Source organism: Cydia strobilella, chromosome 18, assembly GCF_947568885.1.
Source record: "Cydia strobilella chromosome 18, ilCydStro3.1, whole genome shotgun sequence".
In the NCBI taxonomy this organism is placed as follows: Eukaryota; Metazoa; Arthropoda; class Insecta; order Lepidoptera; family Tortricidae; genus Cydia; species Cydia strobilella.
In genome coordinates this window covers 3,376,085-3,401,217 of record NC_086058.1, presented here as the reverse complement: position 1 = coordinate 3,401,217, position 25,133 = coordinate 3,376,085, and the positions used below count along the sequence as shown (strand labels likewise).

Genomic DNA, 25,133 nt, shown 5'->3' with positions numbered 1-25,133 from the left:
ACTTTTTTTATATATTTTTTTTTGATTCAAGTAGGTACAGTGAGTAACAACATTGCATGGCCTTCTAATTATAACTATTATAGAAAACGGGATATTTATCATGTTTATTTATATTATTTATTTCTCGATATTTTGGCCGGTCTTGCAAGACTAGTCGTTGTGGAGATCCCTGGGGAGGCCTATGTCCAGCAGTGGATGTCTTGTTGGTGTAGATGGATTCACACAACAAATGAAATAACATTTTTTCATATTTGTTATCCGTAGTTGTCCCTGTACCTGAAAGAAAAATAATATCATGATAGCACAAAATCTCTAATGTTATAGGAAGAAAGATTATGCAAAAATATGGATTCTAATAAAGTTATCATTTACTTACCTAGTAATAATTGTGTTTTTCATTCATAGACAAAATTCCATAATTTTCATCCCCAGGAAATGTTTTATTTTACTTTATTGCAGTGAGGATGTCCTGATTTTTTCTGGCTAATGAAGGAAAACATTATATTTCCAAGAATGCCTCTTCATTTTGCACAATACCTAAAAAAACCTAGAGTTAGTGACACATTGACTATTCGGCAACCAAAACATTACATTACATTATATAGGTATTGTTCACTGCTTATATCTACCATTACGGAAGAAGTGAGAATTATTTTCTAAAAAGATCTGCACGAGAAAATTACAATGTACAATGAAGGAATGAAACTGTACCTACCTTACGAAACTTCACCATCATGAATTCCGCTTCAATTGAGTCTGAATTTTTCTGGATTTTCGCGGACTAGGACACCGATGATTTTTGTAACTTGATTTAGACGTTGCTATCATTTTCAATTTATACAAACAAATTGATGTCACAATAAACATGACCCTATGTGTCAGTGTCAACACTGTCAAATAATAATGCACTAAACATGACGGCACTGCAAATCCTGCCAGGTCGGCCAGGCAACGTCGCCAACGTCATAGAGTGGCAACGCCGCACGCAACGTATTTGTACACGACATTTGTGACACACACATACGTAAAATTGATGAAAAAATTACGTTGATTTATGTATGATTTCTGTATGAAACAAAGTTTTTCTATTAATTTAGCGCAAACGAATATTCGAAAGTAGATAAATGAGCAAATATTTGTGTAGTAATAGTGTGTAGTGCCTTAATTAACGCAGATTGAATTTTGTATGAAAATCGAACCACCTTAACGGTGGTTGTATAAAAAAGGGGTTATATCATACATTTATTTACCCAGACACGTACTAAGCAAATCAAGTTAATTAAATTACCTATTGTCCTCTAGCTGAGCAACTCTCCTCGGGCCATCACGGAGACGCAATCACGCACTTTTAGCATGATTTGCGACTAGTCGTTTGCCCACAAATGACCCAATTTCTGTGTAATGACAGTTAGCCCTGTCCTTTGTGTGTATTGCTTGCCCTTTGATTATGTAACTTATTTTTAATAGTGGAAGGTCTAGATTTGTTTGAATAAAATAATCTATTAATATGGTCTTCGGTTACCGCGATAGTTACTCATGAAATAAAACCAAGAAAACGGATTATATCGCGTATATTGAATTTATAATACATCCTGACGTTTCGAACCCCTTACAGCGTTCGTGGTCAACGGGCAAATTCGAAAATAATTTATTGTCGAATTTTTGCGAGGACTATTATTTGTATTTAAGTGTGTCACGAAATTAAATAGTTATTAGGGTAACCGCAAATAATTTATTGTTTTTTGTATGATAAAATTCATTTTTGAGTGTTTTCAAATAACAAATTCAATAATATTGTCTTCGGTTACCGCGATAGTTACTCATGAAATAAAACTATGAAAACGGATTATATCGCGTATATTGAATTTATAATACATCCCGACGTTTCGAACTCTTTACAGCGTTCGTGGTCAACGGGTAACTGAGGAAAAATTACAAAGTGCAAAAATACCCACATACTAAAATAATGAACAATCATAGACTACAAACTTTAAGGCTGGTTGTACATGCAAAATCGGTTCATAAGGCTAGTTATACACTATAATTATTTTTCAAGTAAAGATATATATATATATACGCGATAAAAATTTTTTTTTACTACTACGTCGGTGGCAAACAAGCATACGGCCCGCCTGATGTTAAGCAGTCTCCGTACCCTATGTACGCCTGCAACTCCAGAGGAGTTACATGCGCGTTGCCGACCCTAACACTCCTCTCCCTCGAGCTCTGGCAACCTTACTCACACCGAACACAACACCATTAGTAGGCTCTAGTGTTATTTGGCTGCGGTTTTCTGTAAGGACGTACCTTCCCAGTTGGGCTCTGCTCTAGATCTGGAATGACATCCGCTGTCCTGTGCCCTACCACACAAAGCGAGATGTCATTCACAGTGCCCATACCTCTCTTTTGAACGTAGTTTAAGGACATACCCGGGTCGGAGGACATACCCGGGTATTATTAATATTTCAGCGAAAATAACCTTCGTAAATATCATAGAGTAACTTATACTAGAGCGACTGTCATAGTAAATTTTGTAACCCCAGTAAATTCACTGCCATCTGTCGACACACTTTAAAACTAAAAATGAAGATTTATAAAAATACGATAGAATGTATTTAAATATAGATAAATGATTTCTTTTATTTGCATTAATTATTTTTATGATTTTAACCCATGTTCTTTCACTGATATGCGTTAAAATTGTTAAATAACAAACGAAACCGTCAACGCCATCTATACGATCAAAACTAATAGCGCCCTCTGAACGAGAATCAAATTTTCTTGATTTTGGAGGCACGTTTTTTCCTTAGACTGTATCCATCTATTACGGAGTTATATCTATCTTTGGTAAATATGTTAGGTTATGTGTCAAACGCTACCAAAATCTATCATATTTGTTAACATTGTTTGCAAGTTCTATTGACGACGACTTTAGTTGCGTTCTTTAATCTAGGGGTGGTTGTATAAAAAAGGGGTTATATCATACATTTATTTACCCAGACACGTACTAAGCAAATCAAGTTAATTAAATTACCTATTGTCCTCTAGCTGAGCAACTCTCCTCGGGCCATCACGGAGACGCAATCACGCACTTTTAGCATGATTTGCGACTAGTCGTTTGCCCACAAATGACCCAATTTATGTGTAATGACAGTTAGCCCTGTCCTTTGTGTGTATTGCTTGCCCTTTGATTATGTAACTTATTTTTAATAGTGGAAGGTCTAGATTTGTTTGAATAAAATAATCTATTAATATGGTCTTCGGTTACCGCGATAGTTACTCATGAAATAAAACCAAGAAAACGGATTATATCGCGTATATTGAATTTATAATACATCCTGACGTTTCGAACCCTTTACAGCGTTCGTGGTCAACGGGCAAATTCGAAAATAATTTATTGTCGAATTTTTGCGAGGACTATTATTTGTATTTAAGTGTGTCACGAAATTAAATAGTTATTAGGGTAACCGCAAATAATTTATTGTTTTTTGTATGATAAAATTCATTTTTGAGTGTTTTCAAATAACAAATTCAATAATATTGTCTTCGGTTACCGCGATAGTTACTCATGAAATAAAACTATGAAAACGGATTATATCGCGTATATTGAATTTATAATACATCCCGACGTTTCGAACTCTTTACAGCGTTCGTGGTCAACGGGTAACTGAGGAAAAATTACAAAGTGCAAAAATACCCACATACTAAAATAATGAACAATCATAGACTACAAACTTTAAGGCTGGTTGTACATGCAAAATCGGTTCATAAGGCTAGTTATACACTATAATTATTTTTCAAGTAAAGATATATATATATATACGCGATAAAAAAGTTTGTTGCCGGTCCCATATTGGGATACCCTCCTACAATTTAGGAGGGAATTAAATCTTCTCGGGTCCGTGGTGTAGGGTTGGAGCCGGCATAGTTTTTTTATCGCGTATATATATATATATCTTTACTTGAAAAATAATTATAGTGTATAACTAGCCTTATGAACCGATTTTGCATGTACAACCAGCCTTAAAGTTTGTAGTCTATGATTGTTCATTATTTTAGTATGTGGGTATTTTTGCACTTTGTAATTTTTCCTCAGTTACCCGTTGACCACGAACGCTGTAAAGAGTTCGAAACGTCGGGATGTATTATAAATTCAATATACGCGATATAATCCGTTTTCATAGTTTTATTTCATGAACAAATTCAATATTTATAATTATAACATACATTAATTAATGTGAGTGAAGTCCCCAATCCGCATTGTAATAACGTGGCTGCCGGTTGCCACGTGCTGTGGGACGTAAGTATACATACCTATATATGATCGTGATGATGAAACTATCATTGTTTATATGATATAAAGTCTAATTTCACGAATTTTCGAATGAATGCCTGCAAGAAACTTGCAATATGATAGATTTTTTGCCGCTATTGTAAATAAAATAAATAAATGCAAACATCCTATCCGTCATTACGCCAGTCGCTGGGGAAAGGAAAGGTGATAAAATTGCAAAGTATAAAATGAATCAAGCTTTATCTTTTACTCAACATTGGACACAATAAAATATTGGAAGAGTCTCCCAAAAGGGTCTTCAAAACGTGTTCAAAACGTCTTCGAAATAATTGATTAATTTAAATATTGTGGCAACTGACAAACCAATCTATGAAAATGTTCCCGAGTAATTACTTCAACAAGAATCCTCTACAGGGCGCTCGAAGTTTCCATTGAAAGAATAATTTACTTATTCAAATCAAAGCCGTCAGTCGAATTTAAAAGTTTTATTCACATCACCAATTCGAAAAAGGGGTTTTTCTTCCCTGCTAGGAGGGATCAAAGTGGCACTTTTCTTCCCTGCTAGGAGGGATCAAAGTGACTCTTTTTTGTTCTAGGACATTATTTTTACATTTTTTTGCACATTATTTTTTTAGCTTAAATAATATTTTCAAACATCATAATTACTTGTATGTGTCACATGGTAGCAAAATTATTTCCATCTTGGGCGTAACACACTTGAATCCCTCACTACGCTCAGGATTCTACTTTAGAACCCCTCGCTACTCTTGGGATTCTATTATAGAATCCTTCGCTTCGTTTAGGATTCAATTGTACGCCCTCGCCGTAAAAATATGTCATTTTGCTCCCTTGTGACGCAATCTACTATTTTTATAGTATGTATACCTATAAGTAATCGAGATCGTTGCTCCTAAGTCATTTAAACTTCACACGGAGACCGTTAGGGCCCTTTTACATTATCCTATAAGTTTCGAATAGCAGCCGTTACCTGGGTCAATTTAATTGTATACTTAATTAAAGGTTTATTTAAATGTCGGGCCATAGTTCATCATTTTCCTTGCGTTTTCCCGGCATTTTTGCCACGGCTCATGGGAGCCTGGGGTCCGCTCGGCAACTAATCCCAGGAATTGGCGTGCGCACTAGCTTTTACGAAAGCGGCTGCCATCTGACCTTCCAACCCAGGGGGTAAACTGGGCCTTATTGAATATAGAATATAGCAAGTAACGTACTCAGAAAGTGACGTACTCAGAGAGATACATACTCAGAAAGTGACATACTCAGAAAGTGACGTACTCCGCCCGAACCTTTTTTGCTCTGTCGATAAATGCGAGGTCACCCGAAACGATATTGTGTAATGTGAAGCGCTCTTACAACTAAATTGAATCTGGAGCGTACATAATTCCATTTTCGAAAACGGTTCTCGAACTATCCACGCGTGACCTGACTGAGGAATTAGGTTGGACATAGAATATGCTAACAGCAAAACTTACCTGTACTGGTGATCTTTATGTGTTTGCAATAAGGTTTACGAATTGTCATTGGACAGATGATCCTTTGTTCAAGGGTAGGAACAAATCAACGTGAAAGCCGGGAATGTTGGTTAGACGAACTTGGCATTGAGGTAACCGATTGAATTGAAACGTAATGGCGCACGACATTCGCAGTCTCCAGTCGCTGGGGACAGATTATGGCGGCCGAGATGAATGCGGTTTGAAAAGCAATCCTTTTAAAGTTGTAGTTCAGAGTCACTCTGCTTTGTTTTTGTTTTTTAAAATGGCGTAAATCATGGCTTAAGTAGTTTTCGTGCATTGCTAGTGTGAGTAATGTTTATCGGTTAAATAGCGCTTTATCAAGGAATAGAAGGAAGTCTAGTCCTGAAGCTAAGACTTCGTCATGAATATTGAGGGTTCAATCAAAACTGGACTTAACTATGAATTTTATGGAAAGACTCCTCTAAGCTCTTGAAAGGGCTCGAGTAGGTACAGAAAACTCAAATCTTTAACTATATATAAGCTACATACAAATATTTGTTACGAATGGATCCTAAAAAATGTTTCTCCATTCTGCCGCTTTAATTCTCGCTGCTCTGAATATATCTGTATTACGTTGTAGTCATTTCCAGCAATTGGATTATTCACTCGCACCTGACGATTGTTGACAGGGCCTCTGTTCTCGCACAGCATAGATAGAATTCGAATTTAATCAGAACCTGGTTTTGTAAGATAAACTCACTCTTGCTCAAACCTAAAAAAATGTGTAAGAGGATTAAAAAAACCTACCTAAGTAGTTTTTTAGTGCAACATAATTCTGATAGTTAAGAGTAGCTTATTTCTAAACGCACAGTGCTATACAATCTAGTGGCAGTAGTGATACAACACAAGCCTTCTTGAATTTACTGTGGGGGCATAGTCAATTTGTGTTAGAATGTCGTATATTATTTATTTTGTATTTATCTGTTAAAAACACGAGTCAAAAAGCAAATGTGTGCCACTACTAGATACTAGTTATTTATATACAACATCCAATGGTAAACTGACGTTATGGTACCTAATTATCTCAATTTGGTTGATTCGAATCCGAGTGACATGAAAATCCGTTGCGATTGGATGTCAGTCGAATGGTTCATCACAGAATTGATATTGCGATTATCGATGCTTTCATTTCCTTCGACACCTGACACCTGTGACGCAGCATTGTGTATGTAAATGGTAAACACAATATTGGAACGGTAGCGCCGAGATTACATCGATTATCCTTTTCGTTAACGTTTCCGCTGGAAAAGGAAAATGGACTTTAAGCTGATTTTACGGTCCGGGTTAACTCACGTATTTTTAGTCACTCGTGCGACATGTTTCTGAGGGCGTAGGTCTCACTCACACTACACTAACGTGCATAAGCACTTTTTTTGTTTTTTATTTTAGGAAGCAAACGAGCCGCCTGATGGGAAGTAGTCATCGCCGCCCATGGACATAATAAGCAACATCAGAGGAGCCACTTATGCGTTGCCAACCTTTGAGAACCCTATATACCTGCTTCTTGAAGAACCCCCTGTCATAGCGCAAGGGAAACACCTCAGAAGGTAGCTCATTCCACAACTTGCACGTTCTGGGCAAAAACGTGAATAATTTATAAAACGTCTAAAATGGCGCCATTTATCATAATAAATATAGCCATTTTGTGAAAAAGTGCAATATGAGAGAGAGAGAGAGAGGAGGAGAAAGGGCACCGTCAAGGGGGAAACTACAGCCATGGGCTACCTGGTTAATTGGTTTAGCTTTTATTGCACTAAGGAAAAAAAACCTGGCACAAGAGGATTCCTCAAGAATTTACTCTTAGTCAATCTGGCGAAGCATTTATTTACGTAAAAATCAGGCCTGTTTATATTTTTATTATATTATATAGTAGTTTCTATTAGTAGTGTTCATTTGCTCCGACTGACAATGTCTTCCTAAACTTTATAATTTAGAAATAAATAGGTACTCCGTTTCAATATACGAATTTGAATTGCCTAATATATTTAAAGCTAAGAATGAGAATGTTATTAAAATGCTCAACATTATTTTTAAGCAATTTTTATACAGAGATGACTATACATTCTTTGTTCATATTTCACCAGCAATTTGGATGTTTTTGTTACACCCACTTGTTTTATTTTTATTATTAGACAAAGGCTTAAGTTACGCTTTTGTTTTTGTTCGGTATGTGACCCCGCTATAGCTACATGTATGCATATACAACAGTTTTGGTCAAACAATAGCAATACTTGTACTTTGCAGGTCACTATCCTCTGTTATGTAATGAAAAATACACCTCATGTTGCTCGAGAGCATTATGCTGTTACCTTTATACGATTAGGTTCCTAACAGGGATGTTGCGGATGCCGGTTTTTTTGACATCCGCGGAAGCGGATGCAGATGCGGATTTTTAAAGGCTCACATCTGCGGATGTGGAAGCGGATGTCGAGATTAGGCACATAAAAAACGTCAAATATTACACTTTAGTAATTTTTATTTAAAAAAAAACGAAACTTAGTATTTAAACAAGAATATAGGTGCAGTATCGCATTACTATACTAAAGTCTAATTAAAACAAACTTTTCACTTCTCGTCGCTGTCCGTTATAGGCTAGTGCTCGATCGACAAATCACAAAAACGAAACGAGATTCCTATAGGCTAATGACGAAATTACCTAGCAGTTACGCCGCCGCTAAGACGTTCCTGTCCCTACCTGTTCCACATCCGCATTAAGCTCCGCATCGATTTTATGCGGATGCGGATACGGATGCGGATGTTGAAAATAATGCGGAAGTTCCGCGGTTGCGGGTGCGGATGCGAATATTCGCAACATCTACCTGGTTCCTATTATTAAAATTTATATTTCATCGTGGCCTTCGCCTTTAGCTTGGTCGGCTAAATACTCGCATAGGACGCGGACGTCTTTAAAAACCCCATTATATACCTAGTCGGCTCATAAGTTCTGTCACTGGCCTTTAAAATTTAAATTTGGAACTCCTAAAACAAAAACCGTTCTGCATTTGAATTTCGAATCTTTATTAAATATTTGAGTAGTATAATTTTGCAATTTTCTGTTTTCTTCAACATGGAGTGGACGCTTAAAGATAGCCGTACCGCAATAATTGCACTATATCGTTGTGGTCACTCGCCGACTAAAATTTTTAAGCTACTTGAAAATTTAAAATTCTCTCTAAGATTTGTGTATCGTACCATAGAAAGATACAGTGAGGTCTCTAGTTTAAATGACAAGAAAAGAAGCGGTCGTCCGCGTACAGCTAGGACTCCAGCGGTTGTACAAGCAATTAGGGCACGCATTGCCAGAAATCCCGCTAGGAAACAAAAAGTTATGGCCCTCCAGATGGGTTTGAGCAAAAACACGGTGAAAAGAGTGCTTAATCAAGACCTGAGACTTCGTGCTTATAAACGAAAAACTGGCCATCTTCTCAATGGTCGGCTTAAAGCTTTAAGGCTTAAAAGATCTAAAGTTTTATTGAAGAAGTACGCTAAAAATAAGCACCGTTGTATACTGTTTTCGGACGAGAAAATTTTTGACATAGAAGAAAACTGTAATAAACAAAATGATAGAGTGTACGCTCGCAATAGTAAAGAAGCGTCTAATAGCATTCCCCGTATTCAAAGAGGTCATCACCCTTCATCTGTGATGGTTTGGCTGGGAGTTTCTTATGCGGGCGTCACTAGTATGCATTTTTGTGAGAAAGGAGTAAAAACTAGTGCCAAAGTGTACCAAGACACGGTGTTGACTAATATTGTGAAACCACTATCCCATACGATGTTTCTAAACCAGCATTGGGTTTTCCAGCAGGACTCTGCTCCAGCCCATAAGGCAAAGTCTACACAAGCCTGGCTCGCCTCCAATAAAATCGACTTTATACGGCATGAAGATTGACCCTCCTCTAGCCCAGATCTTAATCCTTTAGACTATAAAATATGGCAGTATTTAGAGGAAAAGGTGTGCTCAAAACCTCATGCAAATCTAGACTCGCTGAAAAAATCTCTTGCTACGGCAGTGGCCAATATCGACATGAAAGTGGTGCGTGAATCCATTGATGACTGGCCACGAAGACTTCAAGCCTGTGTAGATAATTATGGCGGTCATTTTGAATAAATGTTATACATTTAGATTCTCTAGTTTATAAGCTTTCAAACGCTGTACAAATTATACGGAATAAACTTAAACTTTTGATTTTATTTGATACTATGTATATGACAGAACTTATGAGCCGACTAGGTAAAATATTAGTTACAAGATAGGTGTAAAACGGCAACATTGATGTCTTGACTGAGGTGCCTGGAGACAGAGACGCCTCCATTCTTCTTCTTCCTCGTTCCCTCATTGTTGAGGATATTGACCACTGTAATTTATATCCATTTTGTGCGGTTATAAGCCACGAGGACTGACCATCTCATAAGTGCTCCACTTCGAGCACGTTTGCCATTCATTCGCCCCAAAATTATATGATGAAAATTCTTGATTAGATCATTGAGGACAACGAGGATTAATCAGGTGTTTTGTTCCAGCCACCTTCGGAGGGCGAGCTGGCGGCGCCGGTTGGGGTGCTAAGTCGCATGCATCGTCTGAGAAACTTGAAAACGGGAACAAAGGTGAGTCAGCAAGGGCGGTATTCTTCCTGATAATAAAGTTTTTAACCCGATGGTCTCATCGGAATATTAAGCTGGTGATCGCCGGCATCATAATAAGATGAGCACATTTCGTGTGTTTTCTTAATTCGTGTTTTATTTTCTCTTATAGGCATGTGCTTACGAGTACAGATGTAGTGCATAATTGTTTTCCATCGTATTTTCTCGGAAACGTTCGTATTTGTCATGCTAGTTCAGTGAATGTCAGTACTTTTGTACTGAGACTGACTGCAACAGCAAGACACGTTCGTAAGTTTTCGTGAAAATACGATGGAAAACAATTATGCACTACATCTGTAAAGTTCGATTTTGAATGAAGTTGACCTTCCATTTTCGGGTTAAAGGCTCAGAATAAAATAATGAACCATTATAGTTTTGCCATGTGATTTTCGGTCTGTCTTACATACTTAATTTACAATGGCAAGTACGCCATGTTTGCGGAGGCTCGAACCGATGGCTTTGTAGCAATTATACGCAAGAAAGCAACCTCATTACTGCGCAGAACCAGGGATAGCACAAACAGCATTCTAAGGATGATTGCTGATCAAGTTTGTTGTCCAATAATGATAACCTTAATTAAATTAATTAAATCTAATATAACTTTTAAGTATTAACATAGTTTTTAAGCCTTATAATATGTAATACTAACACAATGGGATCATGTTATCTTGAAAATAAATAATTGAATTGAATTGAATTCAAAAATTAAACTGGAAACTACTACCTACAATTTAAAAAGCCTGCTTTATTATCCAAGGGGAAGTAGAGTCATACCTAAATAATTTATATACTTAGGTACTTTTATTTAGGTAGCGTCTTTACTTTCAATAGTTATTCAACAAAAGGGGGGTTCTTTTATTGTGCAAAATATGACTTTGTCATGAAGATAGGCGTCTAGCCACGAGTGAAATCACAGTGAAATGCTTGCTCCGAATTTCGGCTTTCCTACCCTACCTTATATACTTTTTTTTGCAATTGTATTGGAAAATAAGCTTTAAGCTGTCGATCTAAAGTACTTTTATCAAAAACATGGTTATGTTAGATACACGTTCGTGAAAATAATGGGAGTTCTGGCTTGAGCGATATGGCTCTAAAGATTTATGCCTGACATCTGTAGGTACCTTGGAGGATATATTTATAACTAAATGGAAACGCGTTGTCTGTAATTTTCTGTGCAAAAAAGTCTGCCAATTTTTGCGGGGGGGGGGGCACGTCAATTGTTAATGGCTACTCCGTTTGGTTATATCCTCTAAGGTAGGTACAGTCAAGTTTAAAAATATGAGTGCGCGCATCATACTCAAAAATATGTCCCATAGCTCTTAGGGGTCAATGTCAAGAAAATGTGACATGTTGTAACAAGGGGGAGGGGGGAATCACAAACTTTGTGCTGACCTCACATTAACTAATTTAAATTATTTTATTCGCTGTACAGTAAAATAACAATTTTTTTTGGAACGATAATCATTTTTAATCGTTTAATTGTCTTTCCTAATCTGTTCTGGGTTATAAAATTACTAATTATTTCTTTTGTCAAGTCGAATTAAGTGTTAATAAAAATATTATTAACACTTAATTCGATTTGCCGATTTCATTGAAAAAATGTGACCAGGGGCCCTATTCGAGATGCACAACTGTCAGTTTCGGCTTCAACATCAGTTCAACAGTGGAATGAATCATTTGTTCATCAACTGTGGAAAGTATCATTTGGTTGTACACCAAAACTCATTCATTGAAAAAATTATGCAACAAAAATCAACTTTGTTTTCTTACTACTATACGGTTTAAAATGGCTCTGAACTCTGCGTGGTTCGGTTTGGTTTCGTTGTCACCTAACTGTGGATTGCTAATGTCAAATTTACCTATTTGACAACACACGATTTCTTCCATTCAACTGAAGTTCAACACGAAACGTCACTTAACGCATGTCGAATACCGCTCCAGGGGTGTGAAGTAATTAATGGATGAACCCTTATGTCAGGTACCTATCAAGGTTCTTATTAAAAAGTTAGGCATTCGCTCGGATCGAGACTGTAAAACGGTGTTTCTGTAATGGATTGCACTTTTAACTTATGTTTTTGGAGTAATTAATAATATTACTAAGTGGGTTATATATAATATAGTATTCGGTGCAATTTTATGATGAATTGAAAGCAATTTGCCATGATTATCTACGAATTGACTGGCATTGTGTTTAAAAATTAATGGCACCGTTAAGTAAGTTTATTCGGGTCTGTATACAGACCAATGATGTCATATTTGGTTGAATTTGTTATTGTACAGGGAATTTTACTACTCTGACATTTTTAAAGTCATGTATTGTAAGAAAACTAAATAATTTGAACTAAAAAAACTTTATATAAATCGCATATTTTTTAGGTTTAACGCATTGAACAATTTCAAACAGTAATTCGTGATTGAAAACGAAACGAAATGAAATGAAACGAAACGAAATTTCCTTTCCCGCAGATGAAAATACTGACTTAGATGTTTTCTCTTGATCATTTTCCGCGAATAAATTACTTCCGGTCATTCTGCGAAAATATTACTTCCGATACAGCTGCTTTTTTAGGGTTCCGTACCTCATTCGGAAAAAAAAAACGGAACCCTTATAGGATCACTCGTGTGTCTGTCTATCTGTCCGTAGGGCTTGTTGTGAGAATAAATTTTTGTTTATAATTTTAGAATAAATCGTTTTTAAGTTATTTAAGAAAAAGGCAAAAATTAAACGTTACGAGCTCGATTTATTAAAATAAATACTGATATAATACTTACAGACTAAAATATTAAAAAACAAGTGCGAGTCGGACTCGAGCACGAAGGGTTCCGTACCATACCGTAATATCGAGAAAAAAACGGCATAAAAATCACGTTCGTTGTATGGGAGCCCCACTTAAATATGTATTTTATTCTGTTTTTGGTATTTTTTGTTATAGCGGCAACAGGAATACATCATCTGTGAAAATTTCTTCTGTCTAGCTATCACGGTTCACGAGATACAGCCTGGTGAGTTGGTGACAGACAGACGGACAGTGGAATTGAAGTAATAGGGTCCCGATTTTACCCTTTGGGTATGGAACCCTAAAAATGAAATTATAACAGCAAAACTTCCGTGAGCCACAGATATGTTAAATAATATTAAAACGGGTCACTTACGTATTTTAAAACGAAAAACGCTCGACATGTTTCACTCCGTACCGAAAAGTCGTGCTGTTTTAATATATATAAAAAATTAAGAGGTTTAGACCAAATGACTCTATTGGCCTCTGCAAACGTCCCCGAAAAACGCATGCGATTTGAAATACATTGCGGCATTTGATCGATCGATTGAATTTGTTGCTCCCACATACCAGGCAATTATCTAAAATCGCGTGCAATTTGTTGCACTGTCCGTACAAGCTTTATGCTAATGTTTTTCAATTAATATATTTGTTGCAGCCTCAAACCCTATTCAACGACAAGGGCAAATATCCAACCCTTACCCGGATGTCATACTGCCAGTGCCGCCTGCCTCGCGTCTTCACCAGCGTGTTCGACCGCTTCGGCTGGACACATGTTGCATTGCTGCTCGACAAGTCTGATCTGTTCTCACTTACCGTGGGTAAGCGGTAATGTATATCGCGGTAGTTCATATACTCAACCTTCACATGGGTGCCAGTGCTGCCTGCCTCGCGTCTTCACCTGTGTTCGACTACTTCGGCTGGACACTCATTGCATTGCTACTAGACAAGTCGGTCTTGTTCTCACTTACCGCGGGTAAACGGTAATGTACATCGCGCTAGTTAATATATCCGATCCTCATAAGGATGTCATACTGTCGGTACAGAGGGCCTAGCCAAGATGCCAATCGTCTCTCTATCACTTGCATATTAATGCGACAGAGAGACATTAGCGGTTCGTTCGCTGCGGTGCAAACGATTGGCATTTTGGCTAGGCCCCCAGGTTACCTCGCGTTTTCACCCGGGTGTTCGACCACTTCGGCTGGACGAACGTTGCATTGCTGATCGATAAGTCTGATCTATTCTCTCTAACCGTAAACATCTCATAGGAAACATCGAGATGTGGTCGGCTGAAATGCAGTACAATCTATGTATATGTATACATTCATTCTCCTAGAAGAAAATGGCTAAGGATTCTATAAATTCCCTAATATACAGGTTGGCTAAAAAACAGGTGCATTCCCGTTGCTAGGGAGGTTTTTCGGATTATACTGAGAAACTTTTACTATGGAACCAACCCCGAAATCGCGGAAAAAAATTTGGCTGTTTCATATTTACATTTTGGCTGGTCCATTTTCTATCGGACGGTACATTTTTTTCCCGATTTCGTGGTTGGTCCCATAGTAAAAGTTGCTCAGTATAATCCCAAAACCTCTCTGGCAACGGGAATGCACTTATTTTTTAGCCATCCTGAATAAACTGTGAAATGTATGAATGTCACGGATACAGGGATATCGGGATTATCCTTTACGGCAAGGTTAACGCGTATGTGATTCATAAAGCCTTAGTTTCTCTTTCCTTACTGTTTCGAAAGCATAAAGGGCATAAGTGTAGGAAGATTGCATTATACCGAAAGCGTTTTGTTTTAACGTTATATACCTAAGTATACGAGGTAATACGAATGCAGTGGCGGATAAAATTGAAACAAAGAATGTAGAGAGAACGTGTGTGAAGACTGTGAAGCAATTGATCATAAAGATTGTATAAAGTACTACTGTGGATTTAAAATGATGCTCTATTTATGCTTACGGTCGACAACATACCGGTCGGTATGTAGGCGTTTTATGACTTAAAAGGTCCTTTTATTTACCTATTATACTAATCTTTTGGTAGGAGGATGTTTTAAGTAGTCCCACCATCACCACTCCACTATACATCAATTAAAAACTAAAAAAAAAGTGACGGTGACTTTTTACTTAGATTATAATATATCATATAGGTAGGTAAGGTATCTAGAGTTAAACCAAGAAAAGTCTGCAACTATTTTGATAGCATACGCAGTGTAAGTGTTATTTATACGTCATAATTTCATAGCAGTTTGACGTTTAAAATAACACTTGCACTGCGTATGCTATCAAAATTGTTGCAGACTTTTCTTGATCTAACTCTATTAAATTTCATGTATAGTTATTATATAACTATTTTTTCAGTAGATATAAATAAACATTTAGTTTTAGATACTTTAAGCGTCTCGGAGAAATTTGGTATTGTATTTGTACTTATAATAACGATATTATATACTGAAATAGCCGTATTAAAAGCAGAAACATTCACTATTTACGATAATAGAAATTTGGTATTGTATTTTGTACTTCCAATAACGATACCTACACTGAAATAGCCGTATTGAAAGTAGAAACGTTCACTATTTACGACAATGGTTTATCGCTGTTATTCGCATTGTCTACAGAGTTCATTGTCTCAAGGGAATGAGTTAAATAGTGGTCTAGAAACCTGTAAATACTTAAGCTTAGTAATAAATTAAAAGTGGAAAAATTCACTGTCTTAAAAACAAATACTTTACGTAATGACTCGTAAACTTATTTACTTAGCTTTTTTTATTTTTTGTTGCCAATCAATCCAGTTTCATGTAAGGATACTGATGAGGACCGAATGTGTAGGTATATGGAACATTGAACCAAATCATACTAATATTATAAAAGAGTCTGTCTGTTACAATCGTCGATAGAAAACGACAATCGAAACTCAAATTATGTATGAAAATAGTCACGTGACTTTTCGTAGCATATCTGTCATTTCTATACAGTTTTTCGCATGGAGACTATATAAAGGAGCCAAATCTCTATGTATGAAAAGTGTCCATCAAAAAACAGTAATTAGGCGGCGCCACCTTACACCGAAATACTACCAAAAACAACCTACGTAATTTGGTCGGGTTATTTGTTGTCTTATATGGTTCATGTTATACTCATGTCCCAGAGCCTAACTAGCGCCACCGGAGAGATTAGGAACTATTATTTAAAGCTGAAAGCGGTCACTTTTGCTACAATTCTGCCATAAGAGATTGGCATCCTATAGTTTTTCGCTTGGCAATTGTTTATGTACCATTGCCATTTTGTCTAGGCCCCCCGATGGTTAGGACTTAAATCGCCCGCGTTCGCGTAAGAAATGAGAATTATAAAGTATATTGGGATAATGCGTCCTCTGAGCCTTTTTGTTAGATCTAGATGAATCTAGTCCTTATCCTGTCTAGCCTAGGGATTTAGGTAATATGGAGCGATTTGTCAATATATATGCGGGATAGTACCTATTGGATGAGTTTGTAAATAGTTTATTGTTACGTTTGCAGATTTGGTTTACAAATCGGTCGTGTTTTTTCGACGAGAATAATAATAAAAAATATAATAATAATAAAAATGTTTATTGAGTTCGCACAAACAAACGTAATTATAACTGGGCAGGTGCCTCTTTTTAAGCGTACAATGGCACTTGTGTCAAGAGACACCGCTCTCCCGTAGGTGGTAACAGAATTTATATAAAAGCAATAGCTGTGGCTTAAAACTAATGTTTCTTCAAAATAACTAAAAATAGAAAGATCTAAGATATAAGACATAGATTTAAGCTAGTTATTAATTTCGTTTACGTAGTACCACTGTATATATCTTGTATGTAAATAAAGGTTTAGTGTTTTAAAATAGAAAGAAATTAAGTATATAAAGCTAATTTTAACAAAAATCTGTTCTTAATAAGTACCTAAGCCTTTTTCTTTTTATGTAAGGTACAATGAGGTGGACTACAATTTTAATAAAGTTTAAATAAAGTTGTTGAATAAAGAATGAGAATTATTTTCGGGGATATTATCTAGGAAAATTGAGTAAGTACTTATGATAAATTCCCCATGATTTTTAAATATCTGATTATACTTATAGGTCCTGTTACAAATTACAAAATGCAAAAGGCAGTTATTTTTAACTTATTTTACATAATATAAAAATGTAAATAGAAAGATTAAATTTTTAAAAGGTAAATATGTCATATTCTAAAAGTTAATTTATTTTGTATGTAGATAAATACAACACATTTTACATAATAACAAAATTCAGGTAGAGAAAATAAACTATAAAGGTAAAAATAAAATAAAACAATTACAAATATTATATACAGGAGGCTAAAAAATAAGTGCATTCCCGTTGCCAGGGAGGTCTTGGGATTATACTGTACTGAGCAACTTCTACCATGGGACCATCCCCGAAATCGCGAAAAAAAATTTCCTGTTTCATACATTTTGGCTGGTCCATTTTCTATGAGAGGGTACTTTTTTTTTCGCGATTTCGTGGTTGGTCCCATAGTAAAAGTTGCTCAGTATAATCCCAATCCCTGGCAACCACCAGCCACCTTGTATATTACCTTAGTCTTCAACAACTTACAGAAAAGTTTATCATTCATATAGGTAAAAGCCTGGAATGGGGTCTTCGCAAGGAGGGCGTGCTGAAGGCGGTACGGGAGCTGGACGGCAACGAGCAGGAGCGTCAGCGAGAGCTCTGCGAAGCCCTGCTGCGAGATGTCAGCATGTACGCGAGAGGTAACATCCTGTATACTTGTTTGTTATACAGAGGACCTGGAATGGGGTCTTCGCAAGGAGGGGTGCTGAAGACGGTACGGGAGCTGGACGGCTACGAGCAGGAGCGCCAGCGGGAGCTCTGCAAAGCCCTGTTGCGAGATGTCAGCATGTACGCGAGAGGTAACATCCTGTATACTTGTTTATTATACAGGAAAAAGCCTGGAATGGGGTCTTCGCAAGGAGGGCGTGCTGAAGGCGGTACGGGAGCTGGATGGCAACTTAAGACAATAACACTTGGAGATAAATGTGGAGAAAATCGTCTATCAGGTAATACCGACCGCGTACAAACTTTTTCGTCGCTTCTAACTCTTGCGTTTGTAAATATACTCCTTTTACAGATATGCTTTGGTGTCTGGGCGAAGTAGGTACGTATACAAATATGAGACTTCTTGCCCTATGACGGTCTTCCCAACCAAAAATTTAATATGGCGATCTTCTCCACATTGACTAAGGTCAATGTAGTAATAAGTAGGTAAGCCTACTAATTACAAATTGCAACACTCTTAACTGACCAGCGTTGGACCTTATGCCCCTGCAATAAGGTTAACGAACTGTCAGCAAACAGTGAACGATAATATTTACATGAATTTATTAATTGTTCTTCATCGCTAATGAGACAGTACACGCCTTCATTACATAAAATAAACACATTGCAATTAGCTTTACTAATAATATACGTCAAACATGTATCTAATCTACCCTTACTATGACTTTTCACCGGCTGTGTTAAAGATAAAGATAGTTTAGATTATTCATCAAGTAGGCATATTACATTGCGCTTTATGAACGTCAAATAAAGCTACGCCGGCTCTAACCCTACACCTATGACCCGAGAAGATTTAAATCCCCCCTCAATTGGAGGAGGGTATCCCAATTTGGGACCGGCAAGAAACTCGGCGGAACACATCTTTTCAAAATATTACATCTTTTAACATGCACTACGAGCTACGAGTGAATAAGAAAAAAACACTTTAAATTACTATAGAATTCATGCAATTACATACAGTACGTATAATAGGTACTTGGCCTTTCAAAGCTGGTAGAAAACTACTCGCAACTCAGCTGGTTTCAATGCCAAGTGCACTTGTTAGAAGTTGATTTAATACGAGTGCTGCCAGGAGGCCGATTTTAGGGGCCGATTTTTGAATTTCGAGTGCTCGATTTCGTGTGGCTCCATTCAATACTATCTCCACTACTAGGAATTTACATTCTACTACTAGATTTCCAATTTCAATCGCTCGTATTTCTAAAATAGCATTTTGCCGTTTTTCACAGATTGTCGTGTGACGAAATCAAGCGCTCGAAAATAAAAAATCGGCCCCCTGATTTAACGATGGGGTTGGCCGGGGGTCTCTATTGTTTGTCATAATTATTGAAAGTCATAATGTAATGATTGTCATATTATTATTAGTCATAATTTGGTCTTTCTCAGAAACGCGTAACTTTTCAGGATTGCCATAAAACAAACCTAACCTAACCTATCTATAGGATAACCCGAGGAAAATCCTGAAAAGTTAACGGTTTCGGAATTATGACTAATGATAATATGACAATCATTACATTATGACTTTCAATAAATATGTCAAACAAAGGGACCCCGGTTGGCCGGTCGAATAATTTATAGACCGGGCCACCATAGGTTTTAACGTCAATCCTACGTCGGGTTGTAGTGTCAATGACATGTTTTTAGGGTTCCATACCCAAAGCGTAGAATATAAACGGGACCCTATTTCTAAGACTCCTCTGTCCATCTGTTCGTCTGTCGCCAGGCTGTATCTTATGAACCGTGATAGCTAGACAGTTGAAATTTTCACAGATTGTGTGTTTTTGCCGCTAACAACAAATACTAAAAAGTAAGGAACTCCCGACTCGCACTTGTCTGGTTTTTTATTATTATTTTATGGCCTGAATGCTAGCTTAATCCAAATCCAAAAAAAAACACCAAAGCCAAATCTCATAAAACAAAACTAGAAACAGATAAAACATATGCTGGCGCCATCTATAAAAACTTTTGACAGTTGCCAACCCCATTTGATAAGGTTTTCATTTGATATTGATATGACCTAGCGTGAGCCGCTAATGCTGATTGGTCCTGACGACATGCAACCAGAAGTCCCTTATTATGCTAACGCGCTGGCCACGACATTGCGCGACTAGCTTACGCTAAGGCGACAACCATAGGTGGGAACGAAAGGTCCGACCGCTGTGCCTCTTTCCAACCTATGGTTGTCGTCTTAGCCTAAGCTACTCGCGCAATGTCGTGGCATTGTCACATTTACGTACGAATTTACAAGTGCGACAGAGAGGGCACCCCTCGAACGTGGTTCGTGGTAGGCCCTCTGATAACACCACTGGAAGTCGTATCAAAATACGATGAAAACCTTGTCAAGTTGTTAAAATCGAATCAGCCTTCTGAGTTCTGTACGAACAGTGTAGGTATTCCTTTATTTCTGCACTAGACAAGTAAAGTGCAACTTTACCGTTCAGGATCAAAGTGGAAAGTGAATTTAGTTGGAGATTGTTGGGCTAAATATTCGAATACAGTAAAACTCTCTTAAGGGGGGGCGTAAAGCCAGGAAATTAAAAGGAAGCAAAAGATATGGAGCGCCGAAAACTTGCGACGGAAGATAGAAGATGGTCGTCGTGGGTCGTGGGTTTTTACCTTTTATCTAAATTTATACTTATTTATGTTGAAAATTATGCACTAGCTTTTTTATACTAAAATTATACTTATTAAATCACATTTAGAAACGGGTCTATCGCGAATTTATTTTGTTACCTTTTGAAATCAAGAAGCACCCCAGAAATTTTAATAGGGAAGATGGTTTTAACTTATCGGCAACTTGGGGACCAGTGATCCAGAAGTTAAAGCCAAGGGATCTATCTTCGGATGTGTGCGCGGATGTTGTGAGTGTTGTGTGTCGGACTATTGACAATAATTAACTTTTATGTGTAGTGGGTGGTTTGAAAATGTGATGTCTACCTCGAACTTTAAATGCACTTTTCGTGGGGTAGTCACACAAATCTCTGTTTTGACATTTTGCTGGGACGTCAGTTAGCCGCGACCACGACCAGTGAAACCTGTGTCGAAACGTCGGTAAATAAAGGTAACAAAATAAATTCGCGATAGACCCGTTTCTAAATGTGATTTAATATGTGTTTAAACCGCGAAAGTTTTAAATGTTAAAATTATACTGCTAGCTATGGTATAAGCCGGGTAACGATATATTAATCATGGTAACTCCAGGTTTAACCGGTTATCCCCGGGTTAGTGAATTGTGCAGTGAAGTGAAGTAACCGTATTTGAAGTAACGGAAATACAATTATAATCCTCCTTTTGCTTCGCCGTAGTCAGGTAAATAAAAGACGCTTAAATAACTCTCGAATTCGATCTAGGTATACCCAAAATTAATTTAGCTTTGTGCGAATTACCCTATAATAATTCTTCTGGGGCGTTTCAATTCGAAGCGCTGCGTTAAAAGTTCAAAGGGAAAATAAATGGAAGTGTTCAGTGGTTTGTGTTTAATAGACGGATTAACAGACGCATGGTTGGAAATGGGGTTATGTAGGTAGTTTTATTACACGCTTTTACTTAGGCGCGTTTATCGAACGAGCGAAGCGAAGTGAAGTTCTTACATTCAACTTGGAACACACGGCTGGCTAGGGGCACGTCCCGGCATTTCGATGTTTTTAAGTTGAACTATCAGAGGATAGTTTGATGGACAATAACTTAAGTAAATTTGTTCTAACTTAAATGAAATTGGGTAAACGTGTAGTTGAGGGCATTATATTTTACTCATTAAATTATGAGCAGGCTCGATCAAGGGGTTATAGAGCTAGAAGAGGCTAGAAGGCCAAAGCTAATTGTGAGGGGTCTTGCTATTTTGGTCATCTTATTTGCAAGATCTATTCAGTCAAGGGCTCCACAGATCTTGCAATAAATCGCACGCGCTTTTCAATCCATTGCCGACTACGTAGGTACATTAAATTTATCTATATTTTTGGTGAACCGCGAGTTCTCAGTTCGGGGCGAACTACTAGTTATTAAGTGACTTTAAAATAAGGAGGTTCTCAATTCCTAAGGATCTTAGTAGTTTTTACTTACTTACTTACTCCATTAGATTAGAGACCTAAAATTAGATTTGGCCTCCGACATAAGCCATAATATTTGTGCGAGGGAGATATATAGATAGTAAATTACGTAGACATTGGCGTATATGTCAGTGTTGACACTGTCAGTGACTCATGGTACGGGTACTTTCATTCTTTCAAGATGGCCAATCCAACGGAGTACGAGTATGTGAGCTTTAGTTTCCCATATGATGCAAGTTATTTTTGATAAAAGTAATTTTGTTAACATTATACAATAGGGTATTCCACAAATTTTTATTAATGATATCAGTCGATCAGGTTTGTTTTGAGGATCTCTATGGGACCCATTGTTTTAAAGCAATACAAAAGTCACAAACGATGGTCAAAGTCTGGCACCCGCACTTTACTGACGAAACGCTTCTAACAAATTGGCATTACATCGTGACGTCAGCTGGTAACGTCGCTATTGCTTAGAAGCCGTGTACAAAACAAGGAAATTGCGATTTTGTCGGTGAAATACTGCTATTATGTTTATTGGTGGTACCATTGGTACCATTTTTTTTTCCTATTTGGAAGTTTTTTTTTTTAAACGTATTTATTTATTATTCCCATATAGTTTTTAAGTTTCCAATTTATTGTGATAAATTGCTCATTTTCTATCTATTTAACTAGATTTAGTTATAAAATTCAACATATGGAAACAACCCTATTCTTTATTTGTTCATAGTGGTGATCCTGAGTGTGCGCGGGCCACTGGTGCGCGAGTTCCTGCTCGCTGCGCACGCGCTGGGCATGACACGGGGCGACTGGGCTTTCCTCGACGTGGAGATATTTCAGGTGACATACTTTTTTGATTCTTTGTATATTTAAATTATATTTTGTACCCATAACCCTACATATACAGTCAGTAATACTATTCGCTTAGCATCTTTGCATACAAACTTGTATGCAGGGAGGTCACTTTTCTCTGCAGTTGACTGTATACAAACGCTACTTATGATGGTGACCGTTCATTTAAGAGTAGTTGGACTTAAGTTCTTTACCGTTATCCGTCCCTAGGACTCTCTTGCCTCAATCTTGTTTGTTTTTAGATTAATTGTCTTGCAATCCGTACGGACAGCATTCACTAGATAACCAAGCAACTTTAGCACTTGTTGGTATAGGAATAAGACTGGATTTAGAGGGCTGCATAAAGCCTAGGTCACACAAATTAACGTAAGACCTTGCAAGTCGGTGAATTAATGCGAGACTGCATCTCGGAAACTCACGTTTGTTGTTCGAATGTGAGGGAGGTGATTAGATTAGACTTGTGGGCTTGAAATATACAGACCTAGCTAATCCGGAACAGAAAATCAAGAGTATCATGATAACGCTTGGAAAATGGCTTAAGCTAACGGGATTATTTTAAACTCTAACTAGGAAACAAATCAAATTATTTTATGAAATATTTTTTGAATTGTTTTTTTTTAAGTAGTCACACTACTATATATAAATTATAAACAGAAATAGATAATATTACACAAAAGACAAAGTAACCAAGCCCACCGGCGGCCGAGGCGGGAATCGAACCCGCGTCTTCAGCTTACGCGGCTAACGTCCTGGACTGGACCTCTAGACCGGCCGAGACAGGCCGGGGGTGGTTGAACTATAGATTCTAAAGACTTATTATAACAAACTCGAAAACTTTTGTAAGATTTGAGAACTTTGTAGGTACCCAAATATCAGGCAGATGTTTAAAATTCGAATGCCGGGCCAAATAATCCTTTGTGTGTGTGTGTGTAGAGTCAAAGGCATATTACTTATTGGCTTTTCTCAAATATTCTTCATTCGAGATAACAAAGACCGAAAAGTTGAGCCAGTATTTGGTGAGATATGTTTTGTATATCTATAGGGTTTTAAATTCATTCACTTATTTCAATCCTCTTGCCGATGAGCAAATATTTTTCAGGCGTTTTTGGTGAAATAAAATCTACACTTACAATAAAACAGTGGAGAGACGAAATTTATTTTTGTGGGCTATTAGATTTTTTATTTGTTAATTATTTGTACTCGAACTCCGCCAATATTTCTTTTTCTACATTTTTGAGGACCAAATACCACGCACATATGATCTGCCTATTAAATTCGTTTATCAGATGATGATACAAGGCTGTAGCGCGTCAGTTGACGTCTTTGGCGGTCAAAGATTTAACGTTTAAATGTTCATACGATTGTATTTCTCAGGGTGGTTACTGGGACGAAACTGGCTGGGCAGCGGGGGACGACCGTGACGCTGCCGCTCGCGCCGCATACGAAGCATTACTACGAGTGTCATTGAAGTTACCGACGGGCGACCGCTTCGACGAGTTCGCGGATGCCGTCAGAGCAAGGGCCAAAATGCACTATAACTACACCTTCTCGGACGGGGAGGAGGTATGTGCACAGAATAACTAATAGTACTACCGTACAGAAAATTCATTCCTTCACAAAAGCCAGATTTAGGTACAAAATTATATCTACACTCGCCGCCTGCAAGCAAAATTGAAACTTATAACCGCGCACGAACCGTGAATCTTCTTTGCGCGCCGCAGTTTTATGACCGAGCTGCGAGTGTCGGCACGGGGTTGTCACTTGACAAGTTTTTGTACCTATACCTACTAATTTATTATTTTTAAGATAAATATGTAGGAATTACAAACGTAAACATAAAATTTTTAGCCGTAGATAGTATGTCTGATTCTCACGGAAGTAGGTATGCTACAGAAGTACTTATTCCTTTGAAAATATGTCGGTCAATGTAGTCCGGAATTTAAAAAAAATGTTTTTTCTGCTTCCTTGTTCTTCCGTTTATTCAGACATCCGTAAACAGAACATTATCTTTTATACAAATTAGATCGCGATTTAGGTTTCGAAGCCATTGCGTATTTTTTCAATTTTGCGCGAGCGGCAGCCCACTGCCATACACCTGCCCGGGCGGTGCGCCGGCCAAATATACCTAAACTGCGCAGTGACACCCC

At 37.4% G+C, this 25,133-nt stretch overlaps 1 protein-coding gene across 1 annotated transcript in view; it reads left to right on the top strand.

Annotated features, from left to right (window-relative positions):
• The window catches only part of LOC134749651 (atrial natriuretic peptide receptor 1), a 78,202-nt gene that overhangs the window by 11,026 nt on the left and 42,043 nt on the right, over nt 1-25,133 (top strand). The window contains exons 3-7 of the mRNA XM_063684667.1: nt 10,348-10,431; nt 13,903-14,065; nt 17,875-18,006; nt 22,865-22,974; nt 24,361-24,549. Of these exons, the coding sequence (XP_063540737.1) occupies nt 10,348-10,431; nt 13,903-14,065; nt 17,875-18,006; nt 22,865-22,974; nt 24,361-24,549 (678 nt within the window). The remainder of the gene's footprint in view (nt 1-10,347; nt 10,432-13,902; nt 14,066-17,874; nt 18,007-22,864; nt 22,975-24,360; nt 24,550-25,133) is intronic.